Raw genomic sequence first — 18,121 nt, 5'->3', positions numbered from 1 at the left:
TATGATCTGGGGTGGATTTTTTTTCCTTCCTTTCTGGAAAAAATCGTGGTAAACGTATTACTCTTACAATGGAAAAATCCTTAAATGCTGCGAGTTCAGCTTAACTTTTCAGAATTCAGAGGCTTATTCAAAATTTATGTGCAAAACCCATGTTTTAAAAGTGGTCAAGAAGTCTCATCAGAACTTAATTTCAGGGGGAGGTTTCAGGATTTCAGTATTTCCTGGTTTATTGGTTTTAAAGGGGAGGAAATTTATCATTGACTTTTAGTAGATGGGAGTCTCATACTCAGGGAAATGAAAAAAATTCTGCCTAGTATCACACAGGAGTCAGTGGCAGAATCAACGCCTGCTCTACTCTGCTTCCCTTTGTGAGAAAAACAGGCCGCCTTCTTCCGTGCCCGTATCTCTCTGGGAACCAGAAGTGCAGAGGCTGCAAATTTTTTGAATATGTATTTTTCCCGAATCAACCAAATATTCCCGAATATCTTCAAAAGCCTATAATTAGAACAATGGACAGAGGTCAGAGGATGTCACTGCTTTATGTGAACCTGCTCATTCACAGTATAATATTTGCTTTTTTGATCCTTCCCTCTCTGTTTTTCTTAGAGACCCTGTACTAGTTCTGAAGTGCTGCTGCTATGGTTTCACATTTCCAGTCATTTTGTTTCCCTGTCTCTGTTTTGCGGGCTTGTGTTTGGTTGCCATGAAGGGATTTATTTTTTCCTTCAAATCATTACTAAGCACTCATGCTTAAAAGTCTCTTGGAGATCCATTCCAGAGATTTAAATAAGACTCTTGAGAACATGGGTTACAAGATATTGATCACACTATTACCTGAACAATGTCACGAAGCCACCTCTCAAGAAGCCTGAACATTTGTATTATTTTAAAGGACTCTTCAAGAGATTGTGCTGAAGACTATATGGCTTTCTTGTGTAATGTCCTGAGTACTCGCACCAGAACCAAAAGCCAAGGAGAGCAAATAGCTGGGATATTTGTAAGGCCAAGAAAAGTGAATAGTTGTGATATTTATAAGAGAATATGACTTGATTTCACACCTCAAAATTGACATTTTGGCACGTTGGGTATTCTTATGTTTCCTAATCCAATTCAAATTCCCCTCCCTGGGAGCAGTTCATACTCATGGCAACAATCTCTCTACGCGAAGAATTTTTTCTTGTATTTTATTCTCTTTGGTTAGTGACGATCCACTTGTTCCAGAAACTCTCCATCAGGAAGGCAATCCTTCCTCACACCAACGAATCCTAATGACTCAGATGGGCCTCACCGCGGAAGCAGTCACAGAATAGGACTGTACATTTGTTCAAACACATCGGCCAAGACACAATACAGAGAATGTGTGCATGAGTCCAGCAAAAAAAGAGAAGCAGGACCAAAATTTCTCAGTCGCAATGCCATAAAGAAAACTTGGGATAGTTTGCCAGATAAAAACATCATGGGGAATGATGACTTGTCAGAGAGACTAGGAAACCTGCTGTTTATAACCTTAGAGGACAGTCGCTGATTTGTAACCAAGCAACAGCTTTGCTGGTTTGCTTGACATGAACTGGCTTATAGCAAGGCAAGAGGCTTATTTAACTGAGGGCTTTGGGGAACGGAATACTTCCTTTAAAGAAACATTTTAACTATAAAAAAGGTAAAGAGAATTTTGTTTATAAAACCTTTTTACAGTTTATTTCCTATCATTAATTTCTTTATATATATATATATATAAAAAATGAGGATCTGACTAAATGAATCAGGACGTTAAATGATAAAGTTCCGTCCGTGTAAACAAATAAATAATTATTTACAATCTTTGGCAAAACAAAATGAAATTTCATTGATCTCACTCTCTCTCACACACACTTGCAAGGAAAAAAATGAAAAAGAAATTAAAAAACATCATAAATAATTTACATAAAATAGGAAAATTATGATACAGTCCAAATATTAACATCTTCACCCCCACATTGATGTCCCTCTCTGACAAAACAAAAAACCCTACACAGCCATTACAGTCATTACATTTAATGAAGTCACCCTCCCTTCTGCTTGGGACTTGGGGATACAAATTGAAACACCAAAAGTAAGAAACTGAAACATTTAAAAACCTCATTAAGAGGATTTGGAGAAAAAAAAAAAAAAAAAGAAAACAAAATCACACACCAGCAACAAAACAAAACTGAAACAAAAAAAGAGTTGATAATATGAACACTATAAAATGTGCAATACAGCCAGCAACTGTGGATTCCTCTCTAATGAATATAGCAAGAAAATCTATTTCAAGGGAGAAAAAGTTGATTCAACATTTAGCTCACTGTGCCCTATAAGGCGGCAGAGGTACTGTATTATTCTATTAGTAAACCCATCTATGAATAAAATTACACCAGCGTGTGTTCTTTTTGTGAACAAAGCTCATACAACTTAAACAAAACAAAAAAAAAAGTGTTAAACAAGTTTATACTATTGTGTATCTGAGTAACTGTTGTATCTGTTTAGAATAAACACTGGTATCCCTTCAGCATTATTTAAGAAGTGCTATATACAGCAGACAAAGATAACAATATAAAATATTAAAATTAGGGTAACTGGATATATATTAAGGTTCCATTTATAAATTCGTTATTATTATTCATTTAACTTTAAAGCATACATGAATATAACCCATGAAACTATACTTAAGTGTATACTATGCTTTGACAATATCTAAATGTTGTGATATGCTTTTAAAAATAGCTTTAAAATATCATTATTTGTGAACGTATTACTGGTGATATGAATACTGATATGATGAACGTATACTGATACGACATGCTTTAAAATAAATTATCAGAGAAGGTAGCTCAGTGTGATAATCATAATAAATACTAACAAAATATTTATAAATGGAACCTTAAATTCATATGTTACCAAACTAAGTAACAGTGGCCTTGCCACCTTTTCAAAAACCCACATCAGGATTCAGGATGTCAAAGTGCTTTCTGCAGCAGAGGTGGGAAAGTGGTTCAGGTTCATTTTGCTCCACGTGATTATGGTGTATTCTTTATTACAAGGAAATGCAAAATATGATGGAAAGGGAACAACTGGAAATATTTTTTTGCAAGTCAGACAATAGTGATAGCTTTGGATGTTTAAATGAATCACTCTTCCCTTTCCCATGTGAGTTTCTAGTTCAGTTCTGTTTGGACTGAATTAAGTCTCTACAAGACAATGCTTTAGGTTGCAAATTTGACATTTCTACCTACTGTAATTCTAATGGGTGTTATTAAGAGCATCCTTGTCAACTAAAGAACATCTTTTTGGATCATAATATGTTCATCATTGACCTTTACTTTATTATTCAAAGGCATTATCATTGTTATTATAGATATTGTTGGCGCTGCCCTCCATTACTTTGTTAAAATTAGATCCCAGGCTTTGTGTTACTGAAGTCCAGCACTGATCAGAGCAAGGAACTGTCAACCATACAACTAAAGTTATTCAAACACCTTTTTCCTCACTTAAAGACAATGACTAATAATCATCACCCCCCTCTTTTTCTCCATATATATAAATACATTAAGTAATTACATTTTTATATGTAAACGTCATTCCTTAAAAAAGACAAAAAAACCAAACAAACGTGTTTTGCTAAGTTTTCACTGTACAAAAGTGTTCTAATGTATCAATCTGCTTTTGCTTCAGTGGTGGGTCGGACGCTCACGTTTAGGTTTCATTAGTCCTGGCTGTGAGAAGGCACTTGGGTGGAGGGATGGCTGAGGCACTCCTGGCAGGAGGGAAATACCTGGTGAGTGGAGCACGAGGACAGAGGACAGGAGGTACACAAAAATAGAAACTGGGAGTACCAGGATGTACTGAGGTGTCCAGGTTGCATAGCATTTACAGTACTTTGCTGGTAATGCAGCAACCATTGCTCAAGCATCTGAAAGAAATGGGAAGAAAAGATATTAGCTGTGGTTGGTTTAGTCGGTTAGAAAGTCAACTACACAAGAAGAGAGCTCCAGCATGATACTCTATAAGGATGCAGCACAATGCTTCCTGTTCTGCACTTTCCTACAAATGTGAAGACATTTTTATATAAATAGGTATCTGCCTATACAGACAGAGACACACACATATGTGTATGTGCACCTATGTATCTAAATGTACATAAAAAAAATCATATGAGAAAACCCGGAAACGCATTTTCTGTATTTCAAAACATTTTGAATAAGGCACTATAGTCACACATGCTCGTTAAAAATATCTCTTGTCTCCTTCATGCCTGTTGAAAGAGGGGTGATCAAGAAGTAGTAGCTCTCTGCGCGCACGAGACACTGAAATAGCCTACAAAGGGAAGTGGATATACAGAGCGAATTCTAAGCACGTCTCTTGCTCAGATATTTCTATTTCATTTTTTCCAGGTGGGTAGTATTAGACATCTGGGTTTTGTTATTCAAAGTGAGATTACTACAGGGGCAAAGGGCATTTGTGGTATTTCAACAAATCAAGGTTTACTAATATTACAGATTGCTTTCCATTACTAGAGGATACTTTTCATTTCCATATTCCGTGCTTGCTCCACAGGTTATCAAAGGTTTCAGCATTTTCCAGACATTTTCTGTAACTAACCTCTGCATTCATATTTGAGGTCAGAGAAATAGACCATCTCTTGAGAGAAGACAAAGAGACCTAATCGTCCACCAGCAAAGGTTGTATCATAGATTGGTCCAGAATCCACCATGACTTGTTTCCCTTCATACACTAAAACTCTGTAAAAAAGAATATGATTTAAATTAGACAAGGAGGATAATGCAGAGTCCAGTGCTAAGGGCTGGTGAAAGTTCCCAAGAACTGAAACAGAATTATTTTTAACAAGGCACCAGACAACCCAACTTCATTGTAAGGACTGCTTCTCATCTCTATTTCACACCCACCTGGCCGGCAGCCACAACACATTAATCAGAAGCAGTGGAATTGTTCCATAAGTAATTTTATGCAAACCATCTGCAAAAGATTTCCCAATTCTTTATTTAGAACAGTCATGTCTCCTGGAATGAACTATGTGATGTACTAGCACTCATTGATAAGACCCTGTCCCTGTGAACTCAGAGGTTAATACAAGACCTCGCCACATCACTTAACAAAGTCGTCTTTACAGCTGTGTGAACAGCTGATTTATTTATCTTTAGGTGCAAGGGTCAACATCAGGAATTGGAAGAACTCCCTTTAGAGTGAAAGAAAACATTAATTGGAGACACGATGAATCTCAATTTCAGACATTTTTAGAGCTTAATGAAAGATGGAAGGATTTGGACACTAACAGCTAGACTAATAATAAATTGTAAAAGAGGGAGAACTTGGGGTGGGGGTTTTTTGGGTTGGTGTGTTTTGGGGTTTTTTTGTAGTGTTTCAGGCATCCACCCTGGAGCCAGAAGACCTCTAAAGACATCTCTTCATTTTCCTTCTCTATCAAACAGACTGCAGTTCCTTGAACTTGGATTCTCCACTTCTCATGGGAGACCTTGAGACAGTCAAGGTTCTTCGGATCTCAGGCTCTTAAAATAGCCTTAGGGCCAAATGAGAAGCAACTCTATAGTCTGTTAATTAGAGCACTCTCTGGAGAAAGTGATTATTGTCCTGCTTCAACTGACAATACATTAGTTATACAAAGCAGGATGGCTTCACGTGAGCACACTAGAGCAACCTCCTGTAACTCAAGGGTTAGGGGCAGATTTCTACTTAGGCAGAAAGGCAGGTCCAGCACTTGCTCTACCTTGAAGTGTTTTATTTTCTGAAAGGTGCCCAAAGACAAGTACGAAATTGCTCCCTGAAAAGAGGATTTAACGGATGGTAAAAAGAACAGCAAAAAGACTGACAGGTTTTCATGTTCATGTAACCCTATTTAACAAAATTCTCAAAATGTAAAGAACCCAAAACAATGGGAAGAGTTTAATAAATTATTCATCCTAACAAAAAAAAAATTATGCAGATCTAATCATGTTAATGCTAAATCGCTGTTTCTGTACAAATAAAATGGTTTCATGACTACATTAGTGAAATAGTTGGGCTTATTTATTTTTTTTCTATAAAAATACCCTAAAGAATGAAGGAATTTAATGCCCTGGACCATATAAATGGTCATGTTATACTAGATTGATCTAATGGGATAGCAGTTGAAACATGCTTTGTCTGATACTAAGTAGATTCTGCAAAGGAAGATACAGGTAACAGCAACACGAATGAAAAAAAAAATCAAGTTTCCTTTAGACCTGCATCGGTCAATGCTTTGCACTGCAATACTTTGATGCATAAAGAAACTCTTTTCTTTCCAAGAACAAGATAACTTACTCTATCCAAATTTGTCTACCCTATGTCTTTCACAGCCAAATGAAACTCCCCTGTTCATAAGCACAAACAAGACCTTAAGGGGTATGGTCAGAGTCTGCCCCATCAAAAACGTCCTTTACAGTTACAGTAGTTAGAAGAAGATAAAATTGACATGGACAGTCCATGCTCATTCTTTGGAACACCAGATAAACAGCTGGACTCCAAGAAAAGTCATATGTCGTAGCTCCTTGTTGTGTGCATTACAGATGTGCTCATGGCTACTTCTGCAGTATCTCGTATAAGCCGCTATGGGAGACAGGATGCTGAAGAAGACAGGCCGTTGGCCTACTTCCCTGTGGCAATTCTGATGTTTCTAATTAATTTCATTTGTTTGAATTCCAGACGCTGGGGCTAATCTTGCTTTGAGTTTTCCTCAGGAATTTTTTGTCCCTTTAAAGAAGAGCTATTGAGAAAGAACTTTATTTTTTTCTTTCATTTAAGACTATTTAGCTGATGTAAATACTGAACCAGCCAGACTAAATTAAATAGATCTGAAGAGGAAAATAACTTATTCTAAAGATAACAAAATGTTCCCAAAATATCGGAACAAACTGTCACGTAAGTATCATCATTACCAGAACAAAAAACTTGATAACATAGCTCTTATATCAAAGACAAAAGTTTTGCTACTAGAAAATATAGAGGTGCAGAAACATTTCTTACTTTATTAATCCCGTTTTAGGCCTATGAATCAAATGCCACCTGTAAGCAGTATAATCTTTCCAGCCAATGTTCTTGGGATCATGCCACAAAGTACGCACCTACAGTAGGAATACAAATGATTTATTAGAAACAGACTGTGCTCCAGTAACTGTACATCCACTATAGTAACTGTACACAGCCAACGCTTATTTGCTGCAGAGCATGAAACTGAAAATACTGTTTAACATTTGATGGTATTATCAGCAGACCTCTTTTATAGAGTGAGAGTAATGAAAATTTCTGTCTTAAATTATTGATCAGTTACTCATCTGTAGTTTCATGGCTGGAGTCACTGAAGACCATTACAGCATTGAACCTGACTCCCCTTAGGAAGTCCTGCCCCTGTTTGCACGTACACACCCACGCTGCCAGAGTCAATGCTACTTTTCCTATCTGTACGAGTGCCTCCACTGAAGCGGAGGGACTGCAGCTTGCACAGATGTTACTGCCTCTGGCCTGCTCCTTGAAATCTCTCACTTCCTGCAAGGAGCTCCAAAGTGTGAAATTCCTATCCACGTGCGAAGCGCCAGTGACTTAATTTCCAAAAGGCACAAGTTTCTTCCATGGCTCAGCCCTGTTTGGAACAGCAGCAGTTTTTCTCTTTGTTTTCATTTCTTTTCTCTTTGGCTGTTACTGGTTACTGAACTCTAAACCACGTATAATTAAAACAAGCTGGAAAGCTGAAGAAGCAAATGCCAATACAGAGGTCACAAAGGATTTGTGGATAACTGAGACCTCTCATTCCTTTTTCATTGGACCACACCACACCTTCCCTTTTATATATGTCATTTTTTCCATTCATAATTTTTTTATATGTGTAATGTTTTCTTTGAAACACAATGCAAATGTTAATATTGACATTAGTAATACGGGAATTGAAGAAAAGCTGATAAACATCTGCAAAAAAATTGAGGTGTGAAAGGAAATTCCTTTCGAGACACCCCCCTTTTTTTAAAGTATTAGTCATGCATTGTTGGCCTGAAGTTTTAAATCTCTCACCTGTCCAGGGGTGTTTCCTGTGTGCCAGAGAGCATTTCTCAAGTGTTCACCAGTACCGGTTGTAGAATTCACTACTTTAAGGGACACACCAGAATAGCCGTAAGCCCTGGTGGGTTTGTCCTCCCAGTAGGTCTGAGTGACCTGCTTCCACATCAGAACATAAAACCGGCTGCTGGACTGGTAGCCAAACACAAAGCCAGCGTAGTCATCATCACGGTCTGTGTTAACATAGAACGTCCCACTGAAGTCAACAGAGCTGAACTCATCGTAGCCTGGGAGAGGACAAAAGAGACAAACCATCAAGTTACAATGCTGAGTCTTGCTGCCCACGCCCAAGAGTCCCAGCTCTATCCTGAGTTTTGCCAGGAGTTGTAAGCTATCTTTTTCAGTTTCCTTACCTATAGGAGAGGAGGTAATTGCACTTGCCTACCTATCGCATGAAGGCTTCCGGAGAGAAATAAGTTGTTTACAAGGGGTGCTGAAGACAGTAGGCACTATACTTATATCAAGTTCTTCAACTGCGTATTTTATGTGTGTTAGTGATGAGATGGTCAAAGGCAAGCAGCATTGAGCTGTTTTCAATTTGGGCATATATACTGTCCCTGTGTGTCAGTCCAAAGCTTGCAGCACCAAAAAGGTCTTGTTTATCTACTGGGTTTTTTTTCCCTTCCTTGTTACCAAATCACTGGTTACTTTTCCAAAGGTGATGTCTGACATCTGATACTCACCTACGGCTATTCCAGGATCAGAGTTGGCAGTCTGCACCAGTTCCTTGCCTTGGTGGCGAATAACCCAGTTGGGATCAATCTGAGCTGTTCCCTTGGGGTCCAGGGGGACCATTTGGAACTTTCTGAAATCAGTTTCACTGATGGCATTGTTTTCAGGGCATACATCATAAATATCCGGGACATTGTCATTGTCAAAGTCATCTTTGCAAATATCACCTCTGCCATCACCTATAAGCAATGTGAATAAACAAATGCAATTGTTAGCAATTTATCCAGCCTTCATAAGAGCTCTCCCACTGATGGAAGAAATTTATAATACATATGGGCATGTTATCCTCTTGTTTCTCAAAGAATGCTCCAATTTAGTCCAAGAAAAGCTTCCTTCTCTGAAAGTCCATTTGAAATGGTGCTGGTAATGACTGGAAAAAGTCATCAGCTTGGATGAGCGCCAAAATCATTGCTAATAAAACTGTCCCATCAGTGGTTTATGACAGTGATCAATCTGGCACCAGTTGATAACGCTGCTTTAGAATTGGGGTGAGAAAAGTTGGAAGTTTGCTATATTGATGTAATTCACTAATGCTTGTATTACATTTTCATTTTGATTTGTCCCAGATGTGGACACAATGCCACATTTTAATATGTGCAGTGTAAATGAATTCAAACAAGTGTTAAAATCCTAATCTTCCTGCACATTACTAAATTCTTATATAAAACTGAAGATGTTAAACTTTTTTTTTTGGACTCTTTTATCTTTGTCTCAAGATTCCTTCAGCCACAATCCAACGTACTTCAGATTGCGGAAATGTCACATCTATGTCAAAAGTAAGTGGGTCAGTATTGCAGTAAAAATGCATACATGCTGAATCACTCTTTCATTTGTGCGTAGAACAATTTGTCTTCTAAAAAATGTAGTGCTTCAGAAAAACATAGGAAAAAAGAAAGAAGCACTGTATCTTGCAGGACTAACCTTGGAGGAATGGAATTATTAAGTTTTGTTATATGAATCACAAGAAGTTTTTTAGAGAATCTAAAAATACATCCATAGAGCTTTGCTACAGTTGTGCTGCTGCTCAACACTTTTAGTACGCCCAACATTTAAAAAAAATAAAATAAACTCCTTTCTTAATTTACCCATGATTTTGGTGGAAACCAATAAGTGTAACTTGCCTTGAATAGCAGGTGGTGAAAGGAGGTATCTAAAAAATTACCTCATTGACAATGACACTGTTATTCAGTGGCATACAATAGTACAAGCACTTGAAAAATTCAAGTAGAAAAACTTGGCTAGACAAGTATACAAATTCACAAATGGCTCTCATTTTTACAACAGAAACCACTGGATATTACACTGGGTACTAATGTAAAACCAGAACTGCCATTTATTTGTTTCTGTCCTCATATAGCTGAGCATCTGCTTTTTTTAATGTAAGAGTTTGTGACGTCTGTAACAACATGGGAATTAACACAATAGGAAACAGCAATGATCCGGCTCATTCATTGTTGATCCACTACTAGATGCTTCACGGACAAATGGAAAGCTACATCACTATGCCTAACCAGCATAGCATTATCCAAGTATAAAGTTTTCAGAGAGAAAGCAGAGTGAATTTTAGGCAACAGATGGAGAAAAAAAAAAAAGTAGTTAGAGAAAGATGAAGCATCTATGTCTCAAAGTCTTTCTGCAGTTCAGATATGTGGTAAAATGGTCCCATTTTCCACCCTGGCAATCAGCAATGGAGAACTCCAAATCCTGGCCAGCTACGTGCTCCTGCACCTGTTTGTCTTAGCACTTATTGGAGAAAAGAGAATGAACTTTCAATTTTATTCCCTTTGCCAATATCAAAGAGGTAATTCTAAGTCACAGGAGAATCTAGTTATTCACTGAAAGTCCAGCTGACATTCATTTGGTACTGAGCTGCTGTTGACAACATTGATTCCCTGTCAAGGAAAGCCAGAAAGCATTTGTTTACCCAGCCACGTCCAACAGCTCCCTCCAGGGCCTCATCTTTATATGCTATAGCTCATATCTGCAAGAGCGTGGGAGCAGCTTTTGGATTTATTTATCGCCTTTCCAAGATTTCTGTTGGACCTGCCGCTAATGACAGTGATGAGCTGGCTAAACTGTTTAAATTTACTCTTTTTGTGAATACTTGCTCCATACATAAATGTAGTCTCTTTTGCAAGATCCAGCCTATAACAAGCTACCTCAATTTTGGGGGCAGCCTTATTCTGGAATATTTCTGAAATGAAATATTACACCATATCTACACCATATTTTTTTTCATTTTAATTTTCAGAAGACAACTTGTTTTGAAAGCAGAACAGCTCATTTTTCATTTTTAAGACATCTGAAATTCAAGCTATTTGAAATATTTTCCCAAATTTTTTTCACTTTGAATTTCACAACTCAAAGTGAAAATCAGAAATACATTAAAAAAAGTGGATTTTGATTTTTGTTTTAAATTTTATTCTAAGTTTCTTAAAGGGGTTCTTCTATAAATAAATATATGCACATTTGAGCCCCTATCAAAGAGGTTTCCTAATGCTCTAACTCTGGACCAAACTGGCCAGTGCAGTTCCACTGAAGTCCACAGTGTCTCAAATGTCAAAAGCAGCTCACAGTTTGAAGTATGAAGCAGCTCAGTATGAAGTCTTTCATTCATATGACATTGTTCTTACCATCAGAGTCCTCCTGCTCAGGGTTGTACCTGAGGCGACAATTGTCCCTGTCATCTGGGACACCATCATTGTCATCATCAGGATCACAGGCATCTCCTTTGCCATCTTTATCATGGTCAGCCTGGTTAGCATTGGGGATGTAAGGGCAGTTATCTTGATTGTTCTGGTGGCCATCTTCATCTATGTCCTCATTGTTGTCACACTGGTCACCAACAAGGTCATTATCTGCATCAGTCTACAAAAAAATATAAATAATCAAAAGTAAGTACATTTATTATTGTTACTAAACATGAAAGTATGGATAGCCTGGTACTTAATTTTTCAACATTTTTCTTCAAGGACTTCTCTGGAGACAAGGGATATCATGATGACAACCATGTTTAAAGCAGAAACATTAACTTCAAACTCCTATAGCTACTTATTCTACCATCAGTGCACAAGATCTGGTCACCAAGACATTTCCACAGCAGGCTTTCAGCCATGATCCTCATTGCTCTCATTCTAGAGATCACAGGGGAGCTGCAGTTTGGAAAGCACATTTTCTGATTGCTTCTCTATGCTTGATATTACTTATCTGTGCATGGACCAACAAACTCAAGCATACCAAATGCAGCCCTGAGGCAGTTCTCACTTGCCACAGAGGAAGAAAACAGTTCACCAAAGCCTTGAAGATGGATTAAAGGCATCATCACTCTACTTCCCTGATGCAAAGAGATCTGACAACCTGAGATACACAAGTGAGCAATATAGATCCACCTCTTCAGCTCTACAGCAAACAGGGACCGAGAGAAATTCCCGTGTTCTTTTCTCTGCCCTTGTTCTGACATTACCATTAAGGAAACCATGTCTAACATTTACCTGGTCAGGATTATGCATCAATGGGCAGTTATCACACTGATCACCAACTCCATCACCATCTGTATCACTCTGGTCTGTGTTATAGACGTAAGGACAATTATCTCGTTCATTAAAAATGTCTATGAGGAAAAAAAACAACAAAAGATTGAAGAAATCAGAGTGATGATACAGCAACCAACAGAGACAGCCATAAACTGCAGGAGTCCCCAGTAGAGTAGCAAGGCTCTAAAGGGGATCATAGGCTTTATGAATGCTACAACATGAAATAGTGAAAAGGCTAATATTACAAAAAATTACAGCATCAATTCCACTTTTCTTGCTACGATAGACTTCTATACATATTTTATTAAGGGATTTTGCTAGAGTAAGGGCTCATTATGTCTTAAGAATTTAGCCCCTTTTCATAGAGTAAAAGATAAAAGGGTGGGTGGGGTATTTTTCTTTTTTAAATAATTTCATTCAGATTTTCTTCCCAGATACTTTAAGGAATGGCACAGAACACACAACTATAACATGGTGGAATTTCTAAAGTTTTGTATAGGAACAACTGCATTAATATTCAGCTGCCTCAGCACTAATTAATTTTGTTTTACCAGAACACGTGCATCATTTGTTGTACAGAATGCCAAACTTTCAAATGAAAGTTTCCTGAGGGGGAACAGTTTATTATATAACTGATGTTCTCCTTCAAAACTGTAATATATTGAAAAGAAAGAAAAATAAGATATGTTGGCATAGCTGTCTGGAAAGGATGCAAGTACCCTCTCCTACATTATACAGTCCCTGGGTATTTGCATAATCTTTCAGCCAATACATATGATGACATCTTTCTTCAAATGTATGACAAGTACTACTAAGAACCTGATGATCAGAAGGATGAGAAGACTTCAAAATGTTCAGTAGTTCAAGTCAGATAAGCATCCAAAAGTTTAAAACATTAATGAAGGAAATCTAAAACCTAGATTTCTTCAACTTCTAGTACTTCTGGATTCTCATAAATTTGAAATGCTGCAAGGAAAGACATTTAAGTGCTTTTCCCCCTCCTTAGTTCTGATCAAATCTGTGTCATATAGGCACGTACTGGTAGATGAAATAAACACCTTTAATAATATTTTAGGACACATAAAAAAAAGTGTATTTGGATTACTGTGGGCTTTGCAGTATGTTCGTGGAAAAGCAGATTAATTTCCTACAGATATTGTCTTAGCCGCACAGATGTTCTGATATTACTTTCCCTCCCTAAAAAGGAAAAAAAAGGTAAACAGAAGTGTTATATTAGATCCTGATTATTTTGGAACACAGATGAAGGAAAGAATTCTTTTTAAGATTACACTGATAAAAGACTTGCTGTGATTTATTCTTCAATAATATCCACTGTAGTCATTTAGGTACTGTGTGGATGACTATACTACACAGGACAGATCAACCTGTCTTCTCTTTCTTATCCTGCATTTTCGAGAAGCTAGACCAAATTTTATTCCATGTATAAAAGCAGGTAGCCCATCTTACTGGACATAAAGCAAAGTGTACTGGTAGAGCAGCTCTTAATTAGCAAAACTGAAAGCATACCATCTCCGTCAATATCCACAGCACAAGAGTCACCCTCCCCATTATTATCTGTGTCAATCTGAGCAGGGTTGTGCACATAGGGGCAATTATCACAGCGGTCACCAACTTCATCCTTGTCATAATCAAACTGACGAGGGTTGAACAGAAGAGGGCAATTGTCCTAGTAAGAAGAAATAGAAGATTTAAGAATGTAAATCACAACTCATCAGAGCATACTATGAAGCAGTAACTCTTCCTGTTCATCTTGGTCAAAGGCGAAAAATCAAAATATTAATCCGCTATTTTTTCAATGGACAAGCTGTACCTACAATGAAGATCTTGGTGGTAACAGTATGGCATCTGTACAGCCTGGTTTACTGTCTGTTTTGGTACAAGGCATGCGAAATGTGTCATGTATCTCACTAGGAGAGCAACAGGCATTTTAAATTGGATCTGTACTCAGATATTTCCAATGAAAGCGTATTACTCGTACGTGCATTTAAAAAAAATAATAAAATCAGAATGTGTTGTAAAATCAGGCCAACTTCAGCTGCATATTATATTTTTTGGAACAAACTAGAATTGTAACTCTGAGATTTTTGGAACAAACTAGTATCAATATTCTCACTTTTAAACCACATATTTTGATTTTTCAATTTAATCAAGGATTGACTATTTTTGTGGGTTGTATTAAACTGCATATGATAATAAAATGTAAAAAGTTTCAAAAAGCAAAGTGAAAATGAAAACCTGTCATTGACCCAAAATATTTTTTTTCACTAAGACCATTCCTTTTAGTAGAATTTTGAAAATTTCATTTCAGTTTCATCACTAATTTGAAAGTCTTCCAGAACAAGAATTCCTATGTTTCATGCATTCCCAAATTACGTATGGACTTTTGCACAGGCATGAGGAAGTACTCAGTGTGGAAAGCAAAGACGAACAAAACCAAACCAGTGGGAGTGAGGGCTACATCAGCATCACAGAATCTAAAAGGAGGTCATTTAGAAAAAAAAAAATCTTTAAACTACTTTTCCTCTGATTTAACATTTACTAGAAAATATTTTTTTTAGCCTAAAATTTTTAATTCCTTGGAAACACATTTTATATACTCAAGGACAAAATAGAGACAAGTCAAAATTTTACATTGCCCATGAAATGGAATATGGCTACAATTTTTCAAACATATGTACTAAAACACATTATTTTATCAAATGATTCTTGGGTGTTTGAAATATTTTAAGTAGAGGCTCCATGAACACAGTTCTAACCCAACTTTAACCATCTGAAGATCTAGAGCATCTAGGCTCCCTCTGAAGGGAACAAAATGGAACAGTAGTTTCCCAAAACCAATTCACTCATCCTAACCACTTTCATAAAAGGCAGGGTGAATCCCACTCTGGAAGTGCCTCTGTCCTTTTGCTGAGTGTACAGGGAGAACAGGTTTAGACCAATTGCCTATCTATCTTTTAGGTTCTGCAGGTACATGAATTTCAGTCTTGTGGGCAGATCTAAAGAAGGAAAGCATGAACCAGGCTGGGTATTTTCCACTCATCATTACCCCTTGATGCTGGCTGTGTTTATATCATTATAACTTGTTTCCAACAAACCTCAGATACAGCTTTTCAAATACAATGGACCTATCATTCTCCCATTGCAAAATAAAAAAATCCAATACCACCTTCACGTAAACTGTTTCATGCACAAAACTGAATCCAGAGCTGATACGGAAAACACAATTCAGCCCCACGTTGCCCAGGCTGCTTGGCTCTGCACAGTGCTACTCTCCTTTGACCCAACACAGCTTTACTCTGCACCAGGCATCATTCAGGGAAGGCAGTGCAGAATAACCCAGCTGAAGCTCTGAACAATAAAGCTCTCATCTATTGTAATGGCTTTCCTTAAAACCAGATGTTCAGGTCAAGAATACTAAAGACACAGAAATGCATCTTACTTTGTCATCTTCGACACCATCATTGTCATCATCCTCATCACAGGCATCTCCTTTGCCATCTTTATCAAAGTCTTCTTGGCCAGAGTTTGGCAGAAGGGGGCAGTTATCCTGGCCAAAAGAAATAATCAATACTTTATGTTTAAATTATGCCAGAATGACTTGCCTGGGCAGAATAGTAGATACAATATAACAGAGGCTATAAAACAAAAACAATCAATCACAAGTACTTTTTAAACTTGTTTGTTTGCTGCCAAAGATAGTAGTTCATTTGCCGCTTTCATATTGCAAAGTGAAATGCATCTGCAAGTCATTCTGTTTCCCAGCTCTCCTTCTGTTAAAGGGATGTTTCCACTAAGTTTTAGATGAAACTATCTAGCAGAGAACAAACACACCACATGCACACACATGTACTCTTACATCAACTTTTTATAGACAACTCATAACGTATGTTTGAAGATTACACATGAAATGACCAGGTTTGGTTGCCAGAAAAATACAGATACAAGCCAGGAGATGGTCTTCAGAAATAGTTGTTCATATGGAAAGTTACTGGAATGAAATAGTACACAGCAATGAAGGAGAAAACTGTAAGAAAGGGTTTTGAAAAACATGCCTTTATACTGTTCTGCAAAACAGTACCTTTCCACTCCCACGGCTTTGAAAATAAAAGGCAAATAAACGTAGGTCTTTATTTTGTGTCACAGCTTTGTGAAGAATGATTATTTTAAACGAGCAAGTCTTATGTTACACTGAAAAAATAAGAAGTGAAATAGCTTGCCAAACTTTTAACATGTATTCCTTTTTAAAATACTAAAATCAGCTAAAAATGGATTGCAATTCTACCACTAGCTAAGAATAAGTACATCTATAAAAACCCACTCTGTTATTCTCACTTTTTCCTTACATTCCATCTCTACCTCAGCCCAAAACTGAATCTGCCAACAGAGTGCAGTAATATCTTTTTTGTAACACTTAGCCTAACAAAATTAATATTACAGTAAGATTCCTAGCCCTGTTTTCAATCTCAGTGGTTCTAATAGATAATTTATTCTTAAATAGATAATTTAAGAAAAAGAGAACTGGAAAATTGGTGATAAATATCAAAACTGCAATGCAAATACAAATTTTTGTGGCACTTTTTACCAAATACCTGTGAACAGCCTTGACTGTCCAACTCAACACTGGCTACCAGAGATATAAAAAAAATTTGTCTGAAACAAAGAAAGAAATTAGTGAAACCTTGATTAATCACTTTGTTTGTGTCTATACGTGTGTCTGTCTGTCTATATTCTCTATAGATTTGAGTAAAATTTCATACAAGTCAAGTAGTAAGGTGTAGACCTCATGGGTAGCAAGTTCCTACAAGTTTGCAAAAAAGAGGTAGCCAGGTAGAGGAGAGAGATCCTACCAGTGGACTTTAAAAGTCTCTTAAACATTAGAAAGAGGACTTATTAGATATCACATCTTCCACCTGGAAACTCAACCTTGCGGCACAAGGCCACTGAAAGCTATGCTTCTTTGGTTCACCTATTGACAAAGTTGTGGGTTGGTATGATAATTCTTATGGAAAAAAAAAAAAGCTACTCTTATGTGAATGAAAAAGAAATTTACACCAAAAGATATTGCTAAGCTTTTATTCTTATTATTTACAACTACTTGCTTTATTCATACAGCTTTGCTTAGACAGTAAGTTAATTTTCAACCATTATCAGCTCGAAGAAAGAAGCTTTGGTTTGCTTTTTCAAAAAATCAGATTACTCAACTAGGATATTTTGTAATGAATGTCAGGACCTGGAAATACCTGGTATTTTTAAGGGTTTTGTGGGGTTTTTTTGCCTAAAATGAAGTACTTGTGTCTATTAAATAAACACATGTATTATAGAAACCATTAATCAACCATTAATTCATTAATCTGAAAACAGATTTTTTCTGAATGGGTTCAGCATGTTGGATTTTTAATGAAAACTAATCATTTGCATTACATCTTGAGTCAACGTGTTGCAGATTCTGATGACAGGAACCAAAAATGAATATATGAACTGCAATTGCTGAATTGGCTGGATCCACAATAAACAGACATCAGCTACAGCAAGGGTTTTTGAGGCTCAAATTTCCATCAAGCTCTGAAATTCTTCTGCTGATAAAAGCCAGATTCGCAACTTTAACTGGATTATACCTGTGACTTCTGATTCTCTCAAGCAGACCGATTTCAAACTTTCCTAGTCTCTTGATCCATATTTGTTTTGTTGGTTGGTTTTTTAAAACACTGCAGTGGTCT

The 18,121-nt window shown here is 37.0% G+C and overlaps 1 protein-coding gene across 2 annotated transcripts in view; it reads right to left on the bottom strand.

Annotated features, from left to right (window-relative positions):
• Positions 1–1,220: 1,220 nt before the first annotated feature.
• Positions 1,221–18,121, bottom strand: part of THBS2 (thrombospondin 2) — a 34,978-nt gene continuing 18,077 nt past the window's right edge. For both annotated transcript variants that reach the window (XM_063329113.1, XM_063329114.1), the window contains exons 14-22: positions 15,844–15,951; positions 13,911–14,070; positions 12,342–12,460; positions 11,484–11,718; positions 8,802–9,029; positions 8,074–8,345; positions 7,036–7,133; positions 4,615–4,754; positions 1,221–3,925 (exon numbers count right to left, since the gene is read on the bottom strand). In XM_063329113.1, coding sequence (XP_063185183.1) covers positions 3,918–3,925; positions 4,615–4,754; positions 7,036–7,133; positions 8,074–8,345; positions 8,802–9,029; positions 11,484–11,718; positions 12,342–12,460; positions 13,911–14,070; positions 15,844–15,951 — 1,368 coding nt within the window. In that variant the 3' untranslated portion in view covers positions 1,221–3,917. The remainder of the gene's footprint in view (positions 3,926–4,614; positions 4,755–7,035; positions 7,134–8,073; positions 8,346–8,801; positions 9,030–11,483; positions 11,719–12,341; positions 12,461–13,910; positions 14,071–15,843; positions 15,952–18,121) is intronic.

The sequence above is a fragment of the Chroicocephalus ridibundus genome, chromosome 3 (genome assembly GCF_963924245.1).
Source record: "Chroicocephalus ridibundus chromosome 3, bChrRid1.1, whole genome shotgun sequence".
Classification (NCBI taxonomy): Eukaryota; Metazoa; Chordata; class Aves; order Charadriiformes; family Laridae; genus Chroicocephalus; species Chroicocephalus ridibundus.
The sequence above is the reverse complement of the archived record's forward strand: the minus strand, read 5'-3'. Positions and strand labels throughout refer to the sequence as shown.